The 19,841-nt window shown below is 39.4% G+C and overlaps 5 protein-coding genes across 6 annotated transcripts; 2 read left to right on the forward strand and 3 right to left on the reverse strand.

Moving 5' to 3' along the window:
- The first annotated feature begins 193 nt into the window (after positions 1-193).
- Positions 194-12,201, forward strand: LOC117789999 (metastasis-associated protein MTA3). 2 transcript variants are annotated; one of them, XM_034629224.1, is made up of 13 exons: positions 194-446; positions 2,445-2,606; positions 5,179-5,286; positions 6,655-6,962; positions 7,045-7,365; positions 7,436-7,624; positions 7,706-7,993; positions 8,064-8,308; positions 8,373-8,623; positions 8,690-9,052; positions 9,906-10,033; positions 10,102-10,217; positions 10,294-12,201. In XM_034629224.1, the coding sequence occupies exons 1-13, from the start codon at positions 419-421 to the stop codon at positions 10,427-10,429; spliced, it is 2,643 nt and encodes an 880-aa protein (XP_034485115.1). In that variant the 5' UTR covers positions 194-418; the 3' UTR covers positions 10,430-12,201. The 2 variants fall into 2 exon arrangements, with proteins under 2 accessions (XP_034485115.1, XP_034485116.1); XM_034629225.1 differs by lacking the exon at positions 5,179-5,286 and having other exon boundaries at positions 196-446.
- A 27-nt stretch (positions 12,202-12,228) lies between these two features.
- Positions 12,229-13,652, reverse strand: LOC117790000 (3-oxoacyl-[acyl-carrier-protein] synthase, mitochondrial). The gene has a single exon (XM_034629227.1). The coding sequence runs from the start codon at positions 13,600-13,602 to the stop codon at positions 12,298-12,300; it is 1,305 nt and encodes a 434-aa protein (XP_034485118.1). The 5' UTR covers positions 13,603-13,652; the 3' UTR covers positions 12,229-12,297.
- Positions 13,653-14,359: 707 nt separating this feature from the next.
- Positions 14,360-16,314, forward strand: LOC117791257 (methanethiol oxidase). The gene is made up of 6 exons (XM_034630962.1): positions 14,360-14,450; positions 14,531-14,694; positions 14,760-15,229; positions 15,301-15,793; positions 15,854-15,979; positions 16,042-16,314. The coding sequence occupies exons 1-6, from the start codon at positions 14,438-14,440 to the stop codon at positions 16,234-16,236; spliced, it is 1,461 nt and encodes a 486-aa protein (XP_034486853.1). The 5' UTR covers positions 14,360-14,437; the 3' UTR covers positions 16,237-16,314.
- LOC117791258 lies at positions 15,827-18,445 on the reverse strand. Its single transcript, XM_034630964.1, has 5 exons — positions 18,287-18,445; positions 17,296-17,550; positions 16,904-17,236; positions 16,526-16,854; positions 15,827-16,467 (listed from the first exon to the last, which is right to left on the reverse strand). The coding sequence occupies exons 1-5, from the start codon at positions 18,443-18,445 to the stop codon at positions 16,377-16,379; spliced, it is 1,167 nt and encodes a 388-aa protein (XP_034486855.1). The 3' UTR covers positions 15,827-16,376.
- A 573-nt stretch (positions 18,446-19,018) lies between these two features.
- On the reverse strand, positions 19,019-19,824 carry LOC117791928. The gene is made up of 3 exons (XM_034631864.1): positions 19,631-19,824; positions 19,274-19,575; positions 19,019-19,214 (listed from the first exon to the last, which is right to left on the reverse strand). The coding sequence occupies exons 1-3, from the start codon at positions 19,817-19,819 to the stop codon at positions 19,142-19,144; spliced, it is 564 nt and encodes a 187-aa protein (XP_034487755.1). The 5' UTR covers positions 19,820-19,824; the 3' UTR covers positions 19,019-19,141.
- Positions 19,825-19,841: the final 17 nt, after the last annotated feature.

Raw genomic sequence — 19,841 nt, forward strand, 5'->3', positions numbered from 1 at the left:
ATGCAACCAAAATAATTTGGTTATATGTTTATAAATAATTATGTCCATTATAAGAAAATATACTTATGCTCAATTCTTCCTGCGCTTAAAAGTTATTATTTTTTCTTAATTTTCTCCATAAATAAGAAAGTTTTCAAGATACAATTTAAATTAAGTGGTCAGTCCTGTTCGCAAATGCAGCCCTGATGCAGCTGTTTGCTCGTCGTCGCCGTAGTATGTGTGTGTGTGTGTATTTTTTAGAGTTGTTTCTAAGATGGCGACGAAAAAAACGCGTCTTATGTGAATGCAAATGCAATCATAACAACTTTAATTTTATGCTAATAAATGTGCGCTAATTTGAAACAAAACTAATAAAAAACAGTGCTGAATAAGTGCAGATTATTTTACATGTGAAATTTGGTGCGAAAGTTTTGTGAAAATGGCCACAAATATGTATCGAGTCGGAGGTGAGAAAATTTTTTCCATACTCGCTTTTCTATCATCTTTCGTTATCGGCGCCGTCTCACTGTTTCGCCTGGTCGTTTTGTGTGTGTGTGTATGTGTGTGGGACTCCAAATTAAGGAAATTAATGAAAGTGCATTAAAATGATCAAATCTTACCAGATAATTCATGCACGTTTAATACTGTTATCATTGTTGATGTGAAATGCGTTTTTATGCACGTTAAACCGTCAATTTGCCGACGCGAGTTTTAACAACGTAGACCTTTTTTTTAACAGCAGCAGCGGCAGCGAAGCGGCAATGAAACATCAAGTTAACCGGTCGTGGAGAGAGGGAGAGGGGTTATGTGTATTGTATTTTGTATGGCGAACCGAATTGTCGCAGCTGCAGCAAGTGTTTTTGTACAATGTACATACGTGTTTCTGTTTCTCCGATAAGCATTAGCATCGATGTGTATAGGAAGTACATACATATGTATGTCTGTATGTATGATTGTGCTGTAGGGTTGGGGATAGTGATGAAATGAAATTGCATTGACAAAGCTCACTGCCGATGATAGTGTGTGCGTGTGTGTGTGTGCCTCTGTAATTGAAAATATATTTCGGTTATTTTTTGTGCTTTGTTTTTGACCCATCGTGTTTTGGTATGCTAATGAGTTTGCACATTTGGCCAGCATCTTATGTTTAAACGAGTTTTCCTTTTTTATTTTTAAGTATTTATACGCACTCATTATCGCCATTGGCAATACAGCAGTGCTTGCTTGCTCGCTCGCACTCCTTGGCCGATGACGTTATTGTTGTCTTCACCTGTCCAATTGTACATCATTGTTCTTCTTCTTCTTGTGCCGCTTTAATGCAAATGAACCCAAAATGCAAACAGCTAATTAATACAATCAAAATAAATAATAAGAAAATAGCAATCTGACGCGTGCATAAATTACAACCTTTATGGTATTTTCTCAGTGCACGCGTTGCCTCAGAATTTGTCTTCATCAGCGCTTTTGTTAGTCACTGTTAATGGCACACACACACACACACGCGAGTAAATATTCAAACAGCAGCCCAAATGTCGTCGCAGGCAACGGTGACACTTTCTTTTTCATCTCTCTCTTTTTACATCAGGCGCAAATGCAAAAGATACATTTTCCTTTTATTTTATGCCTGCTTGATCGTTGGTCTTTTTTTTTTCCTTTTCTTTTGTGTTGTTTTCTTGCCCCACTCGCTCGCTCGCTCACTCGCACTCTTCTATCGGCCTTTCGTTGCTTCTGCTGCCGTGGTCAAAACGCAAGCAACGGTTTCTGCGACAGGTTCCGCACCGTCGCAGCCGGCGCGCTCTGTTCGCGTTGTTGTTGTTGCTGTTTCTCTTTAGCTCGATGGATGGATGGATGCCCACATTTGTATTTAATTGAGCAACGCGCATACTTTTCATTGTACTGCGGCGTGTCCACTAACAGCAAATAATACTGTGATTTTACAGTCACAAGCATGAACAGTGACTCGTAAGTAGCTCTTTTATTGGATTTATATTGGAATAATTTAAACCTTGTATTTCATCTTTGAATAAAGTATTTAAATGCAGTATTTGTATTATATTCGTCAAGTCGCAGGTAACCTCAATTTGACTCATCTCTAATATCTGTGGTCTGCATATTAGTATTATAGTTGTTATCTATTCGTTAAGTAGCAGCTTCGTTGAGTTGGCACTGTCACTGTTAACCTCAATTTGACTCATCTCTAATATCTGTAGCCTGCATACATATACATATGAATAAGCATGCATGTGTGAATGTTTGTATGGGTGTGTGTGTGAATGTTTATATATGTGTGTGTGTTGGTATGCGTTTACCTGTGCTGTTTTGGCTGCAATGGATGCGTTTGCTTCAATTTCGCTTTGATAATGAATGATTTGCAGTCAGATGGGACTCTGCAATTATTATTCTTCCACGGCAGCACTTAATATTTGAATCCGTAATTGTTATTCAATAATGCAACGCGCTTTTTGCAGACTACGTGTACGTTGAGACAGCGCCGAATAGTCCCTTCCTGATACGCCGCATCGAGGAGTTGAATAAAAACCAAACCGGCAATGTGGAGGCGAAGGTCATGTGTTTCTACCGGCGTCGTGATCTGCCCAACCCACTTGTACAGCTGGCGGATAAGCATCAACGTAAGTACAACTAAACAAACACAAACACATACATGTACATACATATACATATGTGTAAGTTTGTATATGCATAAGTTCTTATATTTTTGTTGTTGAATTGTTAAGTGAGGTTATGTTACGAAATGTAGCCCTCGTATAAGTCAAAAGTCAGCAGATCCTGAACACATTTTCACCACAAAAAACCAAAGCTCAGTCGAAGGCGCATAAATGGGCGGAGTACACCATGAGCCGCCGAAAGCAAAACCGAATCTGCTCTCACCACCTTCACCTTCACCACCATTCCAACCTTCACCTCCTTCACCACCTTTACCTCCAGCATATGCCAGTGTGCAATGTGTCAAAGCATCGCCCACCCATACACCCAAACACACATACACCTACACACCCACACACCCACTTAGCGGCAGCAACAACAACAGCAACAATAATAAAAGCCGACATCAAGAGCAACAAGAACCGCAATGACAACAACTGTAAAGCATAGAGCCAAAGCAAAGAGTAAACGGAATCCGAGCATCCGTAGCAACAGCAACAGCAACATGAGCACATAAGCATAATGTGTGTAGAGCTGCACTGTACTTCGATGTTGTTGTTGTTGCTGTTGTTACCGTTTTTGGTTGCTGGCAGGCGGCGCCAACCTCAATGTGGGAATACTAGGCAGCAATAGGTAGACTAACTGTCTACCTCTCTGCCTCTCTCTCTCTGTCTCTCACTTACTCTTTCTATCTCTCTTCGCAACTGTATGTGTGTGTGAGTGTGTACGAAAATGTTCATGAGCCCTGGTACTGCAGGAGCATATCGAAAGGAGCCGCGCTTTGCATTCATGTATACACACACACACACACAGGAAAGGGAAGCCAACTAGCAGTCATCAGCATGGACAGACGAACCATTTGCTGTATCTTCCTCCCAAAAAGGCATACATACATAAATACATACAAACCCCCATCGGTGGGGTTGCTTGGCCCACTCGAATTCGATACGTGACCCAACGAAAATGCGTTTTTCCTCCACCTCCTACTCCTCCTTCTCCTTTCCAGCGCATGGTGCGTCGACAATGCCCATTAACGATACCCTTCGTCGCACCCTTCCCCCTCTAGTTGGGGTTGATGTTGTTCCTTTTCCTTTTTGGTTTTTTTTTTGGATGTGTGCAAATTCTTTCGGCGTGCGCTGCCTGTTTACAGTTTGCAGCCTATCTGCTAATCATTCATTTAAAAATTAGCACAGCAACTACACCACAAATAGTATATCAAGCGTGTCAAGAAACGAAAATAAAGCGAAAACATGAGACAAACAAAAACTCAATGCTGAACTGAACAGAACACTGGCCACGACAACGATTGGAGCATAAAACGCGATAAAACAAGAAACAGAAATTATTTTACTCACGCCGATGATTTGATACTCTGTACTCAATTTCTGACTGATCGTCACTAAGTCGTCCGATGTCGACAAAACATGAACAGTGTGTACACATTGCTATAAATGTATTCTATGAGATTGATTGATATACATAACTGAAGGAACAATAAAGTTTTGATTTTCATTCGTCACTGATCAATAATAAATACGGTAGCTCATACAACTTCCGAAGTTTATTGAAGAAATTACAAACAAAAATTTAAAAACAAAAAAAAAAAAAATTTAGGAATACAAAATACGGAAGAAAAAAATAGTAATCATTTATTAGGAATTTCAACTAAAAGTTTATCGATAAAAAAAAATGTGTTAGAAAAAGATAGAAACTTTATATTCATTAATAGTATCTTAAAGGCGTTACACAAGCTGTAGCAAAATTTAGTATACTCTCTTTAAGGGTATACAAAAAACTGAAATACGCGAGGCTGCAGAGCAAAGGCAGATTCAGAGTCAGAGGCAGAGACTGAAGAAGAGGCAGAGGCAGACAGTGCCAGCAAAAACAACGCACACGCCTTCATCTGGCAACCCCTGCCCGCACTTGCCAGACTTTATGTTTCCTATCTATGGCCAGCAAACAGTTGCGCACCCTTCCTCCCCCTTGCCTTGCTGATGTTCCTCCTGCTGCTGCTTCTTCTTCTTTATCCTCTTCTGACATACACCTACGCTCTTGTGAATTCAGCAATGCACCCACAATGCCTTAAGAGGAAGGGGGTGGATGGTTGGTTGGTTGGCTGCCTCATTTGGTTTGGGCTCTGCTCAAACTCCTCAAGAAGCAGCAGCAGCCACCACCCAAAACCCAAACGCCTCCCACCGAACACCCGTTACCATCCCTTCATGGCTTGTGTGGCGGGTATTAAAAATAAATTCAAAAAGTTTTGTATTTATTTTGTTGGGCTTTCGTTGGGCAAACGCGACATCTTTTAGTGAAATTACTTTTCGTACTTAACCTCACTTTAATCGCGCTGCCAACTTGTTTGCAGTTTTTATTTATTTTTTTATATTTTAAGTTAAGTAAATAAAGCCTTGCTTTTTAACACTCACATATAAACATTGTAAATATTATATATATGCATATGTATATTTGTAAAATCAACATTTCCCAAAAATCACCACCCACTCTCATTGAACACAACTTGACAACTTGATGATGCAGTGGCAACCGCCGAGGATTCACCGCTGGCAACTAAACTGAAGAAAACCTGGCTCCGAACACCCGTGGGCGAGGAGCAGGCGGCGCAAGCTGTGCTCGATCCCTCAATAGGTACAAAACTGGCAAAGCAGCTATTACTCTTAAAAACAAATAAATAAATAAATACATTAAAATCATTCACTTATGCGTTAAACGTAGTTAAATAGTTCTATTGGGAATGCAATTTCTTTCATTACAATATTTTCTTTTAATTTATCTCTTATTTACCTAATATTTATGTATTGAATTCATTTCTTATATTTTTATTGCTATTGCTGTTGTGGTAGAGTAAGCTGGTACTGACCTGGACAATGATCATGAACTAAATATAAATTTTTCACTATAATTAGATGTAATTAAAACCGAAAACCGAAACGCTTGTATCGGTACGGATGTGGTAAAGTTGCTAGGTCAAAGAGTTGACAAACTTCCAACTGTCATAACTTGAAGAAAACTGACCCGATTTTCAATCAGAATGCCATTTTGATCATGGTTCGTTCCATTTATTCATACTGCATTTCAATTTTTTGCATTTATAAAATTTTATTATTTTTCATCCATCATAGCCATGGTACCACGTTAATGGTAAGGGTCCCCCCTTTGAAATTTTGAAATTTCAAAATTTTAAATCTCAAGTTTTTACTTTTAATCAACTCCTTATATAGTATTTAGTATAAAACGACACTTTAAACTTGATTCTGAGGCCTTTCATTTTTTTGTAAAAAATCATGTCAAAATTACGAAATATTTTAACTTGTAGAGTTGCTAGATCAGAGGCATGAGCAACTTCGAACTGTCATAACTTTGGCAAAACTGTACCGATTTTCAAGCGGAATGTCATTTTAATCATGATTTGGCATCTTAATTTATTCTGCATTTAAATTTTTATTAAATTCGTTAAAAAAATTTTATTCCTTTAAATCTAGATATTTGCTTTGATGTCATAATTATTATAAATAGCTGTTTCGGTTCGTACTGAAACCGTAACCTTTATTGGTTTCGGTTTGATTCTTTGATTAAAAATCAATCTGATGTTCTTTCTACTATCGATATCGGCGAAAACTTTTATTCATAACTTTAATAGTATAAATAATCTTTAATTATTGTTTTAAATTTACGCAATAACACTTGATTTTAAATTTCAAATAAAAGTAAAAGTAGCATTTATGGTATATTTTAGAAATTCAACTTATATTTTTGATCATTTCGAATAAAATTTAGAGTTTTAGTATACTATCCAAGTGTTGTAGGATAATTGTATTGTTCATGAGCCTATTCAAGTTAGTACCATGCTGTAATGTAGTCTAGATACGAACACCAAATTGGTCATGCAATGGTTGAATGGTTCTAAACTTAGCCCTAATAGTGCTCGTATGTAACGTGGTGTGGATGAAGTGAAATGCTTTTACTAATAGATATATTGGATTCGTTTGCTTGCAGCTGCACTCGAAGAGGAACGCACCAGCCCAACGCAAGCGTCTGCCGGCGCTGCCAGCGGCAATTCCAGCACCAACAACAATACTAACAATAATAATAACAACAACAACAACAGCGCTGCGAGCGGCGCTGCTGGTGGCGATGGAGAGAAAAGTGAAGCGCTAACCAGCAAACAGCGATACCAGATCAAGCATCGCGAACTGTTTTTATCACGACAAGTTGAGTCGATACCCGCCACACAGATCCGAGGGAAGTGCTCCGTCACGCTGCTCAACGAGACGGAATCATTGCAAAGCTATCTCAATAAAGACGTGAGTTGTAGTGTCAATCGACGGAATAGATATAAATAAATATGTTTATAAATATATTCATTTTTTACTTTTTTGATAACAGGATACATTCTTCTATTGTTTGGTCTTCGATCCGAATCAAAAAACGTTGCTCGCCGACAAAGGTGAGATACGTGTCGGCAGTCGCTATCAGTGTGATATACCCGCCAAGCTAAAAGACACCGCCACAGATGAGCGCAAGCTGGAGGAGCTGGAGTCACTGGTGTGGACGCCGGAGCACAGTTTGACCGATCGTAAAATCGATCAGTTTCTTGTTGTCTCGCGTTCCATTGGCACCTTTGCCCGCGCCCTTGACTGCAGCAGCTCGGTGAAACAACCCTCATTACACATGTCTGCAGCGGCCGCCAGTCGAGACATTACACTGGTGAGCAAAAGAGTGAAACCATATGTATTTGATAGCCGAATGCTAAAGATGACATTTTGTTTGATTCCAGTTTCACGCCATGGACATTCTGCACAAGCACGACTATTCAATTGAGGAGTCCATGTCCTCCCTAGTTCCTTCCACTGGGCCAGTGCTCTGTCGCGATGAAATCGAAGATTGGAGCGCATCGGAAGCTAATCTCTTTGAGGAGGCGTTGGATAAATATGGCAAAGACTTTAATGATATACGACAAGATTTTGTAAGTATGAATATATAAGATTATTACAATAACAATATTCGATCTATTAAATATATATTTTCTTTAATTTTAAATTAACAGCTGCCATGGAAAACGCTTAAACAAATCATTGAATACTACTATATGTGGAAGACCACCGATCGATATGTACAGCAGAAGCGCGTAAAGGCTGTCGAGGCGGAACTCAAGCTCAAACAGGTCTATATACCGCAATATAATAATAATGGCAAGGGGAACGGTGCCAGCGTGAAGGCAGGCAGCGGCGGCGGTGGTCCAGGTGGCATTTATAATGGCACCACCAATGGTGGCGCCGACTTATCCAACAATGGCAAACCGTGTGAATCATGCGGGATAACAAAATCATCACAGGTAACTTGACGACTGAGCTCCAAATTTGTAATGAACTTGATTAATGATGCTTTGTACTTGAATTTCGCAGTGGAACTCCTTTAGCAATGGTCACCTGGCGTGTCGTCTTTGTCAGAGTTGTTGGGACTATTGGCGAAAGTATGGCAGTATGAAATCTGCGCATAAGGGCGATGCCAACGATGGGGAGGCTAAGAAGAAAGCTGCCATTGCTGCGGCGCCAGCAACAGCGGTAGCAACAACAGGTGCCACAGGTGCCGTGGTAGATCTTAACGATGACGAAAAAGTCAGCGATCTAAGCAATCGTCAATTGCACAGGTACTTTCTACATTTGAATCTCCTGAAGAACATGACAGTATAACAGTATAACGTTATAATGCAGGTGTTCCATTGTCAACTGCGGCAAAGAGTTCAAGCTGAAGACCCACCTGGCGCGTCATTACGCGCAAGCGCACGGCATTGCGATCAGCTCAGGCTCACCGCGGCCCATCATGAAGACCCGGACTGCCTTCTACTTGCACACGAATCCTATGACGCGTGTCGCCCGCATCGTCTGTCGGAGCATTGTGAAGCCCAAGAAGGCGGCGCGACAGAGCGCATACGCCATCAATGCACTGTTGGTCAAGCAGGAATGTGAGTGTTATTTAATGAATATGTACTAGATAGCAATGTTTAACTTATTTAAATTCATTAAATTAGTTACGAATCGTATTAGCGGAAAATCGCAGGTGGAGATCAAAAAAATGCTTCTGCTCAAGCCGAAGGATCGTGGCAGCGTCACAAAAATTGCTAATCGTTTGGGCGCGCCTGGCAGCGGTCCACATGAGTGGCTGGTGCTAACACCCAAGGACAAAATGCCACAACCCGTTGTTGTCTCATTCCCAAAGCCGCCCAAAGCCCCAGACGGCAGCTTAGTCTACGAGCGTGTGCCCAACAAAACCCCCGATGTTGTCGCAGTCCCTGTGACTGCCGCCGACAAAGAGCTATCCATAATTCCAACGCAAGCAACGTCTACGATACGCAAGCGTGCACACGAAGAACAGCAACTCAATGGTACCGAAGGTGAGATAACTATTAAACATACTCAGGGGTGCCACAGAAGTCGAAATTGCTAGGTCAAAGAGTTGACCGACTTCCAACTGTCATAACTTGATCAAAACTGAGTAGATTTTCAAACGGAATGTCTTTTTGATAATGATTTGGCCTCTAAATTCGTTCTGTATTCAATTTTTGTTCATTTAAAAAATTTAATTATTTTCGAACAAAATTCGATTTGGATGGTAAGGGTCCCCCCTTTGAAATTTTGAAAATTAAAAATTTTAAATCTCAAGTTTTTACTTTTAATCAACTCCTAATATCATAATTAGTATAAAACGACACTTTAAACTTGATTCTGAAGCCTTTCATTTTTATGTAAAAAATCATGTCAAAATTAAGAAATATTTTGACTTGTAAAGTTGCTAGAAAGTTGCTAGAGGCAACTTGAGCAACTTCGAACTGTCATAACTTTGGCAAAACTTTACCGATTTTCAAGCGGAATGTCATTTTGATCAAGTTTTTTTAAATTACAAAAAAAAAAAAATGATTGCTCTGGATCTAGATATTTGTTTTGATGTCATAATTATTCCTAAACGACACCTCTTCCTTTTGAAATGTTTTAAAATTGATTTGGTGTACCGTTACTGATACCGAAACTGAAAAAAGATAACTGAAATAGAAACTTTTACCGAAATACTTGTTTCGGAACGTACGGGAAACGAAACCGTAACCTTTATTGGTTTCGGTTTGATTCTTTGCAAAAATGTATGGAGATTTGGGAGATTTTCGGTTGGTTTCGCTTTCTGTGGTACTCCTGATTATTACTCCTTAAATTTGCGACATCTATATTTCTGATCATTTATTATTTAAATTCCAGTCACCATTGTGCCCAGCGGTCCACCTGCCAAGCGTCCTAATAAGGATCCCATGCCTTCGCACTGCCCCAGTCCGGAGCAATTTGCTGCTATGATGGCAGCATCGGGTCAGCCGCTCTCCAGACATCACGTAAGACTATCACAATTGTTGTTACTAACTAATGGTAATTTACTAACTTGTATTTGAATTTGTAACAGCTCAACGGCAAGCAGAAGATTGCACAAATGGCACGCGGTGGCAACGGACGCAAACAGGTCATTAGTTGGATGGATGCACCGGACGATGTTTACTTTAGAGCCACAGATGTGCACAAGTGAGTTGTCATATATTTACAATGAGCTATTACGTTGATATATCTAATATGAATCGTTTCTTGTTATTTGTAACAGAAAAACACGAAAAATACTCTCAGCTGTAGATCTGCGTCGTGCAGCGCGCAAACCATGGCGCTCACTGCCCATCAAGTCAATGGCCCCTGAGCCGAGCAGCAAACCTATTGAATCACAAATCGTTATACTGGACTGACCGTCGACGACCGAAACAACAACAACAACAGCGAAAGTAACTGCAGCAGCATCAGCAGCAGCAGCGGCAACGGCAAAGTTGCTGTCATATTCAACAGCCAACAGATTCGAACAGCAGCAACAACAGCATCCGCCATTTCCATATACAATGGATGCATTGCTAAACTAGTGACCCAGATTCTGTCTTTTAGTGGCTTGCCATGTACATACATACATACATACACCCCGCATGCATTCATACAGACCCAACAAACATACAATACTTACATATACATATACATCTAGTGTAGGCAAGAGTTACAGCATCACTATATGACGTTGGTACCCATTTCACTAACAGCAAACCAACAACTGACAGCAACATGAAAACCACTTTACTACCGCTTAAATAGATGTCTTTTTTAACAGAAAAACAAAAAACAAATAGTAAGATAATAAGTGTTAAGATCTAAAGCAATAGTAAACACAACGCAAAACAAATCAAATATTTATTCATATTTTACATAATTTACAAATTTTAAAATCTCAGTTTACCGTACACAAAAATCAACTACACTCCGGAATTGGGCATGTATGAAACTCAAGAGATAAGTTCATTGATTTTATATTAGTTTATGTGTTATAGGAATTTAAAAAAAATATTTTTCTTTGCATTGTCCACTTTAATTTTTTTTTAGACGCTTGTATGTAATAAATTTTACTGTGTTTTCTTTTTAAATTATAATTTCCACAAGTTCCATTAAAATAATGAAATTTTGTTAAGCAAATGTTGGTCGCATGTTAGCTAAAACCAGATACGTAAATTTGAAATTCAATGGCCTCTATGATTTTGAAATATTTTTCACTCTAAATTTGGAAATGCAAATAACAGACGAGAGATATTTTAAAATTGATTTAATGCTTTAAGTATCAAAACAAATTGAAAACTAACCTTGTTAATAAATGTGACGTGCAAGATTATTTAAAAAATTAATTATACGCTGTAACTAAATACGAAAAACTACCACAAATTGTACAGTAAAGGGGATAAAGTTTATAACTTCGAATACAATTTATTTTCATAATTTATATACAAATTGCAAATGAATACTTTAAAATCGATACATGATAGACACATAGACAGACATAAAAACAAACACAAATAGAGCATATTATTTAAGCCTATAAGAAATAAGAAACTAAACCACATAACATACATTTATAAATGTATTCGGAATAATATGATAACATAATAACATTATTAATTTTGCAAATGACAAGTAAAATCCAAAAGTAGATCAGCATTGAGAACCCAAATGAAAATATAAAATAAACAACACATAAAATCAGCAACAAGATCATTTATAAATATTGATTATAAACAAATTCTAATTGTAAGCCAATCTATGTATTTTTAACTTTAAAATTTAAGTAATTTTGTAAAATAAAAAAATTCTTTAAATTAAAAAAAGTTAAGTAAAAACACAAAAGAAATGATACCAGCAACTAATGTCAGAAAAACGACCACAACATTTATGTTTGTTTAGAAATAAAATGCAAGCGCATATAGTAAAAAGTAAACAGAAATTCAAGCAACAGAAGCAAATCAAACAGAGCTATATACATTATTATATATACATAACTATATATAAATATAGATATATACAGTATAACAGTACGAAATCTGCGCATTGCATATACATTTTTACAAAGTAGGAAAGAAGAGCGCTGGCAGTTTGGCGGGCAGCGAGGGGGGCAAGAAACCGAAAAGTTTTCCAAATAAAGTTTTAAAACTAAAAATTTTCCTAAAAAAAAAAAACATTTAAAGTATAACAAAGTTTTTATTCACACACAACTATAACAATTTTACAAAATATCTATATTTCATGTCTACTCTTCAGTGTAGCTGGAAATACAGAGAGAGGCGTTGGTTCCACCAAAGCCAAAAGAATTTTTAAGGGCAATGCGTCGATTGTGATCCTCAGACCATTTGCAGGTGTTTCTCACCACATTGACATCCACATCCAAATTGTCAACGTTTATGGAAGGTGGTAATTTGTTTTCCGCACAGGCGTGGACGACAAAGAGAGCTTCCAGATTGCCAGAGGAGCCAAGCAGATGACCATGTGCACCCTTTGTAGAGGACACAAACACGTTTGATTTATGATCGCCAAAGACGCGTCCAATGGCATGCGCCTCAATGCGATCTCCGGTGGGCGTTGATGTGGCATGGGCATTGACATAGCTAATGTCCTGTGGTGTTAAGCCTGCATCAGCAATGGCGCGACGCATAGCCAAAGTGGCACCGGCTCCATCATCGCTGGGTGAGGTGATGTGATGTGCATCACCGGATAGACCGTAACCCAGCAGCTCAGCCAATATGGGTGCTCCACGGGCTCGTGCATGCTCCAGCTCCTCCAGCAGCAACACAGCGGAGCCCTCACCCATCACAAAGCCATCGCGTGCTTTATCAAAAGGTCGCGAGGCTGCCGTCGGGTTATCATTGAAAGCGGTACTAAGTGCGCGTAATCTACAAAAGCCGGCAATCGATAGGGGATCTATGCAAGCCTCTCCACTGCCGGCTAACATGACGTCGGCGTCGCCGTAGCGTATAAAACGCAGAGCATCCCCAATGGCATGAGCACCGGTTGCGCAAGCTGTTGACACGGAATGATTGGGTCCCCGCAAGCCATGGCGCATGCTAATGTGACCACATGCCATGTTGGGCAACAGTCTCGGCACGAAATACGGACTGACTCGATTGTATCCACGCTGGAGTTGCTCATAAGCGCCATAGACCTCGGACAGATCGAACATGCCCATACCGACGCACACACCGAACCTTTCCCGCTGCTCAACGGTCATCTCACTTGGCTGGAGTTTTGCCGCTGCCAGTGCTTCGTCCGCTGCAAGGATTGCGAATTGTGTGGCAGGACTCATTAGCTTTAGGTCGCTCTTGCTCAGATGTTTGTCCAGCTGCAAGCGTTCCCTTGGTATTTGTGCGGCCACTTGACATGGCAGTCCCTTAAACTCAGCTCCGAGCCGAGAAATCGCCGATTCTCCCGCCAATAAACGTTGCCACGACTCGGCAACATTGTTGGCCAGCGGTGTGACGGCACCGCTTCCAGTGATGACAACTCGGCGGCGTGTGGTGGCCTGTGTCGAAGCTCTTCGAATTTGTGATATTAAACGCATGTTGCAACGACAAACGTAACAGCAAATTTATGCGGACAATAACAGAAATCAGCTGATGGCTGATTGCGGCGCTGCCACTCTTTCAACACTTATCATACGCTAGAGATGAGCGTGTGTCGTGCTTTTACGTGACATATTATCAAATTCATTACAGGGCGGCGCACAGTGGGATCATTTCTTGTTCTGCGTTGCAAAAATCCATCAATCCATTTGTCAACACCTGGCTTATTGAAAATTACTTTAATTTTTTTTTTTTAACTGCAATGAGGTAGTGACAAAAATTTAATTATTTTTGTTGTTGTTTATTAAATAATGTTATCCACATGCTGATCTTTGATTCACTTTTAAAAAAAGACAACTTAATATACACATATTTTATATGCAACAAATACTTTGATAATAAATATCAAAATTATTTTAATGCCGACCCAAAACTACAGCTTATACAATTTATATTCTCTTGGAATTAGTAGAGTATAAAATATGTGAACGAAATAAAAAGTACAATATTTATTATATTTGTATTTATCTGCTGGTATGCTCAATATGTGTGTATGTATATTGTAAATATTATCAGAGTGCAAAGTGATCGTGATTGTTTTTATATGGTGATAATGTATGTAATTATATACTCTACAAGAGTGTGTGAAGAGAATCACACATATTTGTTTGCTTGTGTATGTATGTAGATGTGTGTAACAGATATTCTCTTTAAAAATAAAAAGCTCGCTCAAAACCGGGCGATAACATAACAAATACTTAAAGGCAAATTCTCATACAGCAGTGTCTTCTGATTCTTTGATCAAGAAAGACGTGCTGCAAACAAGTGTATAAGATGTCGGAAAAAAGTAAGTTTTAATTCATATATGTATGTATGATCAAAGGTAAATCTGAATAATAAACACTACTGATAAATATTGTTTAACAGCCTGTTGCCATGGTCCCGGTTACGCAACTCCATTGGATGCTATGAAAAATGGACCTCGGGAGACTCTTCTCTATACGGTGACAATTCAACCCAATTTGGATGAGGAGCACGGTGATTATCTATCAACAATTGATGTGGACCCCGATAGCCCCACATACTGTCAGGTAATTAAATATTTTATTTTTCTCATTTTAATCTACAAATATTCTTGATATTCTAAATATACTAGATAGTTCATCGCAACTTTACGAACCGAAAGGGAAACGAGTTGCACCATTCGGGTTGGAATGCTTGCTCCAGTTGCTACTACGTGGACAAGAATGCCAAATCGGTGCCCAAGAGAAATCGCTTGGTATTGCCGGCAATTAATTCCGACTTTATTTATGTACTTGACGTGGCAACGGATCCACGAAAGCCCGAAATCATTAAAGTGATCGACGGAGACGTATTAAAGAGCCACAATGTAACTGCTCCTCATACGACCCACTGCTTGGCTAATGGAAATATAATGATATCCGTATTGGGCGATGCCAATGGTTACGCCAAGGGTGATTTCATCTTGTTTGATTCCGAATTTAACTGCATCGGAACGTGGACAAAGGGAGAACGTAAGGCGTTATGTGGCTATGATTTCTGGTATCAGCCCTATTATGATGTTATGGTTTCTACCGAATGGGGAGCTCCCAATAAATTTCGACGGTTTGTAATTAAACATAAATCTATATTTTCTATATAACATATTCTTATAAAAAATACGCTTGTTCATTCAGTGGCTGGAAGGATGAAGATTTGAAGGACTTGACCCAGTATGGATGCCGACTCAATTTTTACAAATGGTCAACTCAAACACTTTATCAAACCATTGATCTTGGAGTTGATGGTATTACACCATTAGAAGTGCGTTTTTTGCACGATCCCAAACGCCCCGATGGATATGTTGGATGTGCCTTAAACGCGAAGGTTTATTATTTCAAAAAGAAATCCGACTCGGATGAGTTCGATGTTAAGAAAGTCATTGATATACCTCATAAGCTCGTGGATACTGGAAGTGGCACTGCTACTGAGATGGGTGGCATGATTTCAGATATAATAATATCTTTGGATGATAGATTTCTTTATGTTAACTTGTGGCGTCACGGTGACGTTAGACAATATGATATAACCAATCCGGAAGAACCCAAACTCACGGCTCAAGTGTTTATGGGAGGTGCCATATGCAACGATCTACCAGATATTATTGTGAAAGAGGATAGAGAGTTAAGTGTACGTGGGCTATCCAGAGATCTATGAATGTATATGAATTATAATACTTATTTTATACAGGAAAGGCCACCTCCGCGCTATGTTAAGGGTCGTCGCTTGGAAGGCGGTCCACAGATGATGCAGCTTTCCCTTGATGGCAAGCGCTTGTATGTGTCCTCTTCACTTTATTCGCCCTGGGATAAGCAGGTAGACACATTTTGAAGATTTCAAAAGATGTAAATGGTTTCATCAATTATTTCTGATTACAGTTTTATCCCAATATGGTGTCCAAAGGTGGTCATGTGTGCCTTATTGATGTCGACGTGGTCAACGGAGGAATGAAGTTGAATGAAGATTTCTTGGTTGATTTTGGAAAGGAACCGTATGGGCCAAGTCTACCGCATGAGATGCGCTATCCAGGTGGCGATTGTACTTCTGATATTTGGTTAGCCAACGATTCTTAAGATGCATTCGATTCCATACTATTCTGGGCAATTGCAATCAATATATAAAGTTGAGTATGCTTGATTTGTTGCTAAAAATTACTTTAATTTGTATTTAGTTTTATTTTTACAAGATTAATTGATAATGGTTGGATTTTTAATTAAAATAAGAACGGCATAATCGAAATGCTACTGACTTTGGTCAATATTGTTTCTTCGGGTAATAACAGGAAATCGACGATACGTTGGGCACTTAAAAAAATTATCTTAAATTTAGACACAGTCATATGTATGGTAGCTATTCACTTACTTGCTGTCACAGGTGCGGTTTATAAATGATCTCGCCAAGCCGTTGATCACATGTCCCTGGAAGAGTAAGCTGTGCACCAAAAAGCCCAAGCTTGGAGGGATTAGCAGCTTTGACCAGGGTAAGCGCTGTAGTTTAGCCAGAAGCTTACTCTTAGATACATCCTGTGCACAAAACTCTTGCCACAAGACTTGACTGGCAGTGACCACTGAGAATGACATAAGGGTTAAGGGTATGTGGCTGACAAACCAAAAGGCACCTCCACTGAGAAATGCAGCCAGTAAATTTGTATGCCTTGGTTCCATTCTGCCCGCCAGTACACATTGTATCATCTAAGGAAAGATATTATAACATTATCCTAGGAACTTAAGTTGATCTCACCCTGTATATGCCCATATAGCTGATCATAAAGCTGGTAGATTTCAAGTTTATCCTTCTGATACGCTTGCGCATTATGGCACTTAGTAAGTCCAGAGCCAAGCCAATGCCCAGATAGGTGCGCAATTCGAGTAAGGAATCCCTGACTCGCTGCTCCAAGGACCACTTCGGATAATCGTCAGGCAATAGAGCCGGCTTGATAAACCAGAATCCCGAATAAGCTTGCGCCTGTTGTAGCCGAAGCACCGCCAGGGAGCACATCATAAATACCAGCGTTCGTGCTGCATGTGAATGCACCAATCCCACGTCCAGTTGTCGCATCATGGCTTCAATGGCCTATATTACATAATAAGCAACTAAATCGAATGGAAAATTCAAATGCTGATCGAGCTCACCGCATGGATAATTCCCGTGGAATAAAATTGCAGCACCTTTGGTGGAGCCCACCAGATGATCTGTGCTCCCAAACAGCAGGAAAGAAACGGTACTAATCCCCAAACGAAACGGCCACAGAGACGTCGACAGATGCACATCCAGTAGAATACAAGTGCGTTAATTGTCGAGCCAATGCCCAAAGTTTGTAGATAGTTTTTAACTATGGACCATACATGATTCTTGCTAAGTTTACGATAGTTGAGAACTAGCGGAACCTGTGGATAATTAAAACAACTGGGCTGTTACAATCGAGCACGCTCGACAGTAGGATACCCTGTGCCCAGGTACTCTGTACTGAAAGTTGATTTTCTACCGATTGTTCCTATGGCAGCTATATGATATAGGAAACCGTATTGAACCAAATTTGGCCAGGATATATAACACCAACTTAAATGCATATTCCATAAGTTTGGTTAAGAGATCTCAAAATACAAAAAACTTTTTCATACTAAAACTTGATTTTCGACTAAGCGTCTCCATGGTAGCTATATGATATAGTAGGTCGATTTGAAGCAAATTTGGTCAAGATGTATATTACCCTTGCAGATGTATATTGTGTCAGATTGGTTGAGATATCTCGAAAAGCCAAGAAGTTTTTCCTACGAAAACTTCATTTTCGATTTATCGTTCCTATGGCAGCTATATGATATAGAAGACCGATTCAAGAAAAAAAAAACTTGATCTGCGTACGGTATTCAAGAGCCTACTTACCAAATTTAAAGTCTGTAGCTCTTATGGTCTCTGAGATCGACGCGTTCAAGCAGACGGACAAACGGACAGACAGACGGATATGGCAAAATCGACTCTGCTGTTGCTCCTGAGCAAGAATATATATACCTTATGGGGTCTGCCTGTTACATAAATTCTGCCAAACACATTATACCCATTTTTGCCCATTTTCAATAGGCTCAGGTTGTAAAAAATTAATTTTAAGAATAAAATTGAACACACCAACAATACTGGTAAATAGTATTTTGCACTGGACACATGATTACGATACAGATTCCAGATAAACGCCTCGGTGCAACTTTGATTTGGCAGGCTGTGCAAAAAGCCCGAGCAGTGTACACGGTTCAAGGGCCACTCGAAAACTTTGCTGGGTGCGACCATTATTCAAACTGTTTGTCTCAATTCCGGACTCGGCACTCGGAACCCAACCCAACTGAAGTATTTAAACAGCTGCTTAGAGCGCTGACAGTGCCATGGTTCAAGTCGCAGGTTAAAATGCAAATCATATTGCAAATATATATACTAACAAGTATCTAGTTCTAAGTACTTAAGCATAACTAGATTTTTGCACTTCTTTTATTTCTCATCAATGCGTTGTAAAAATGAAGCTAAGCTAACAAAACAGTCTCTTGACTTTATAATACATTTTAATTTTTTAATATCATAGATAAGGAAGATTGAAGCTCAGATTTTATTAACTTTTTTCAGTACTTGCGCCACTTAAAAGAACAGAGATTTTAAAAAGGGTTCCGATTTATATATTTTACTTTTTAGATGGAACACAACACTATGGATATTTACTATTTTTAAAAGCCAAAACCGATATATATTGCTTTACCAAATTATTTGATTCAGGACGTAGAGATTTTCAGGTGGAATGTAATTTTGATCATGGTTTGGTTTCTAAATTCATTCTTCATTCAACTTAAAAGATATGCTGAAGAAAATGCCAGGTTGAAGGTTTAATGTCGACCGCTAGGCAAACATGGTTTTTTTTATTATTTTTCAGATTTAAATTGTTTTAAGTGCTTAGACATTTACTATACCATAGATCTTTACATTCGCTCTTAATTGCAGCTAGGATAAAGTTTGAAACTCTTCCCGATTCATAAGCATAAACTGGTTCAAGTTCCTTCTAATTTGGCTGGCACTGTGGAGAAGAAAAATTAGACATATCCGGACACCTAGATATATTCTTGAGGAACTTACTAGTTGGCCGTGTTGCTGTCAATGATCATGGCCGCCAAGCCACTGACTTTGTGGGGTTGGAGCACATATGTGTGGATAAGATAGGCCAGGGAAAGTGGATACACCAAGTCACCATAACCAAATCTCTTCCCTTTGCGTTTGTTGTACTTGCCCCAAAGTGTGCGACCTGCCTCCAAGAGGGCATAGCTCAAAATGGTTAGTTTAGGATAGCAAACATAGCTGATGCCGCCTAGAAAGCTGGCCAGGATTTGCTTCAATGGTTCGCTCAACTTCTGCTGGCTTTGCAGATAACTAAGCGTCGTCTAATGAATAAAAAACGAAACATGTTATGCAACTGAGAAGAGATCTGCATGTTACCCGATAGATGCCAGCGTAACATCCAAGCAAGGCCATAGACTCCAAGCGTAGGTGCTTCAATTGCCAGTGTCCACTTTTGACGCAGCTAACCAACGCCTTAAAGGTGTCCAGGGCCAATCCAATGAGCAAATACTTACGCATGCCCTGCACCACATACAGACCCAAATTGGGGGCATCTTTTGGTGGCATGGACTCCGCTGCTAGAAACCAA

The sequence above is a fragment of the Drosophila innubila genome, assembly GCF_004354385.1.
Source record: "Drosophila innubila isolate TH190305 chromosome 3R unlocalized genomic scaffold, UK_Dinn_1.0 2_E_3R, whole genome shotgun sequence".
Lineage (NCBI taxonomy): Eukaryota > Metazoa > Arthropoda > Insecta > Diptera > Drosophilidae > Drosophila > Drosophila innubila.

Coding starts and splice junctions, on each gene's coding strand:
- LOC117791257 (XM_034630962.1), top strand. Junction 14,695..14,759: donor ATAGCCCCACATACTGTCAG/GTAATTAAATAT, acceptor TAAATATACTAG/ATAGTTCATCGCAACTTTAC. Junction 15,794..15,853: donor AAGAGGATAGAGAGTTAAGT/GTACGTGGGCTA, acceptor TATTTTATACAG/GAAAGGCCACCTCCGCGCTA.
- LOC117791258 (XM_034630964.1), bottom strand. CDS start 18,445: ATGGTCGCACCCAGCAAAGTTTTCGAGTGGCCCTTGAACCGTGTACAC. Junction 17,551..18,286: donor ACTATTTACCAGTATTGTTG/GTGTGTTCAATT, acceptor AATTATCCACAG/GTTCCGCTAGTTCTCAACTA. Junction 16,468..16,525: donor AACCGCACCTGTGACAGCAA/GTAAGTGAATAG, acceptor AATTTTTTTAAG/TGCCCAACGTATCGTCGATT.
- LOC117789999 (XM_034629224.1), top strand. CDS start 419: ATGGCCACAAATATGTATCGAGTCGGAG. Junction 7,366..7,435: donor CCAGTCGAGACATTACACTG/GTGAGCAAAAGA, acceptor GTTTGATTCCAG/TTTCACGCCATGGACATTCT. Junction 10,218..10,293: donor AGAGCCACAGATGTGCACAA/GTGAGTTGTCAT, acceptor TATTTGTAACAG/AAAAACACGAAAAATACTCT.
- LOC117791928 (XM_034631864.1), bottom strand. CDS start 19,819: ATGCCACCAAAAGATGCCCCCAATTTGGGTCTGTATGTGGTGCAGGGC. Junction 19,576..19,630: donor GTTACGCTGGCATCTATCGG/GTAACATGCAGA, acceptor TTTATTCATTAG/ACGACGCTTAGTTATCTGCA. Junction 19,215..19,273: donor GACAGCAACACGGCCAACTA/GTAAGTTCCTCA, acceptor TCTTCTCCACAG/TGCCAGCCAAATTAGAAGGA.
- LOC117790000 (XM_034629227.1), bottom strand. CDS start 13,602: ATGCGTTTAATATCACAAATTCGAAGAGCTTCGACACAGGCCACCACA.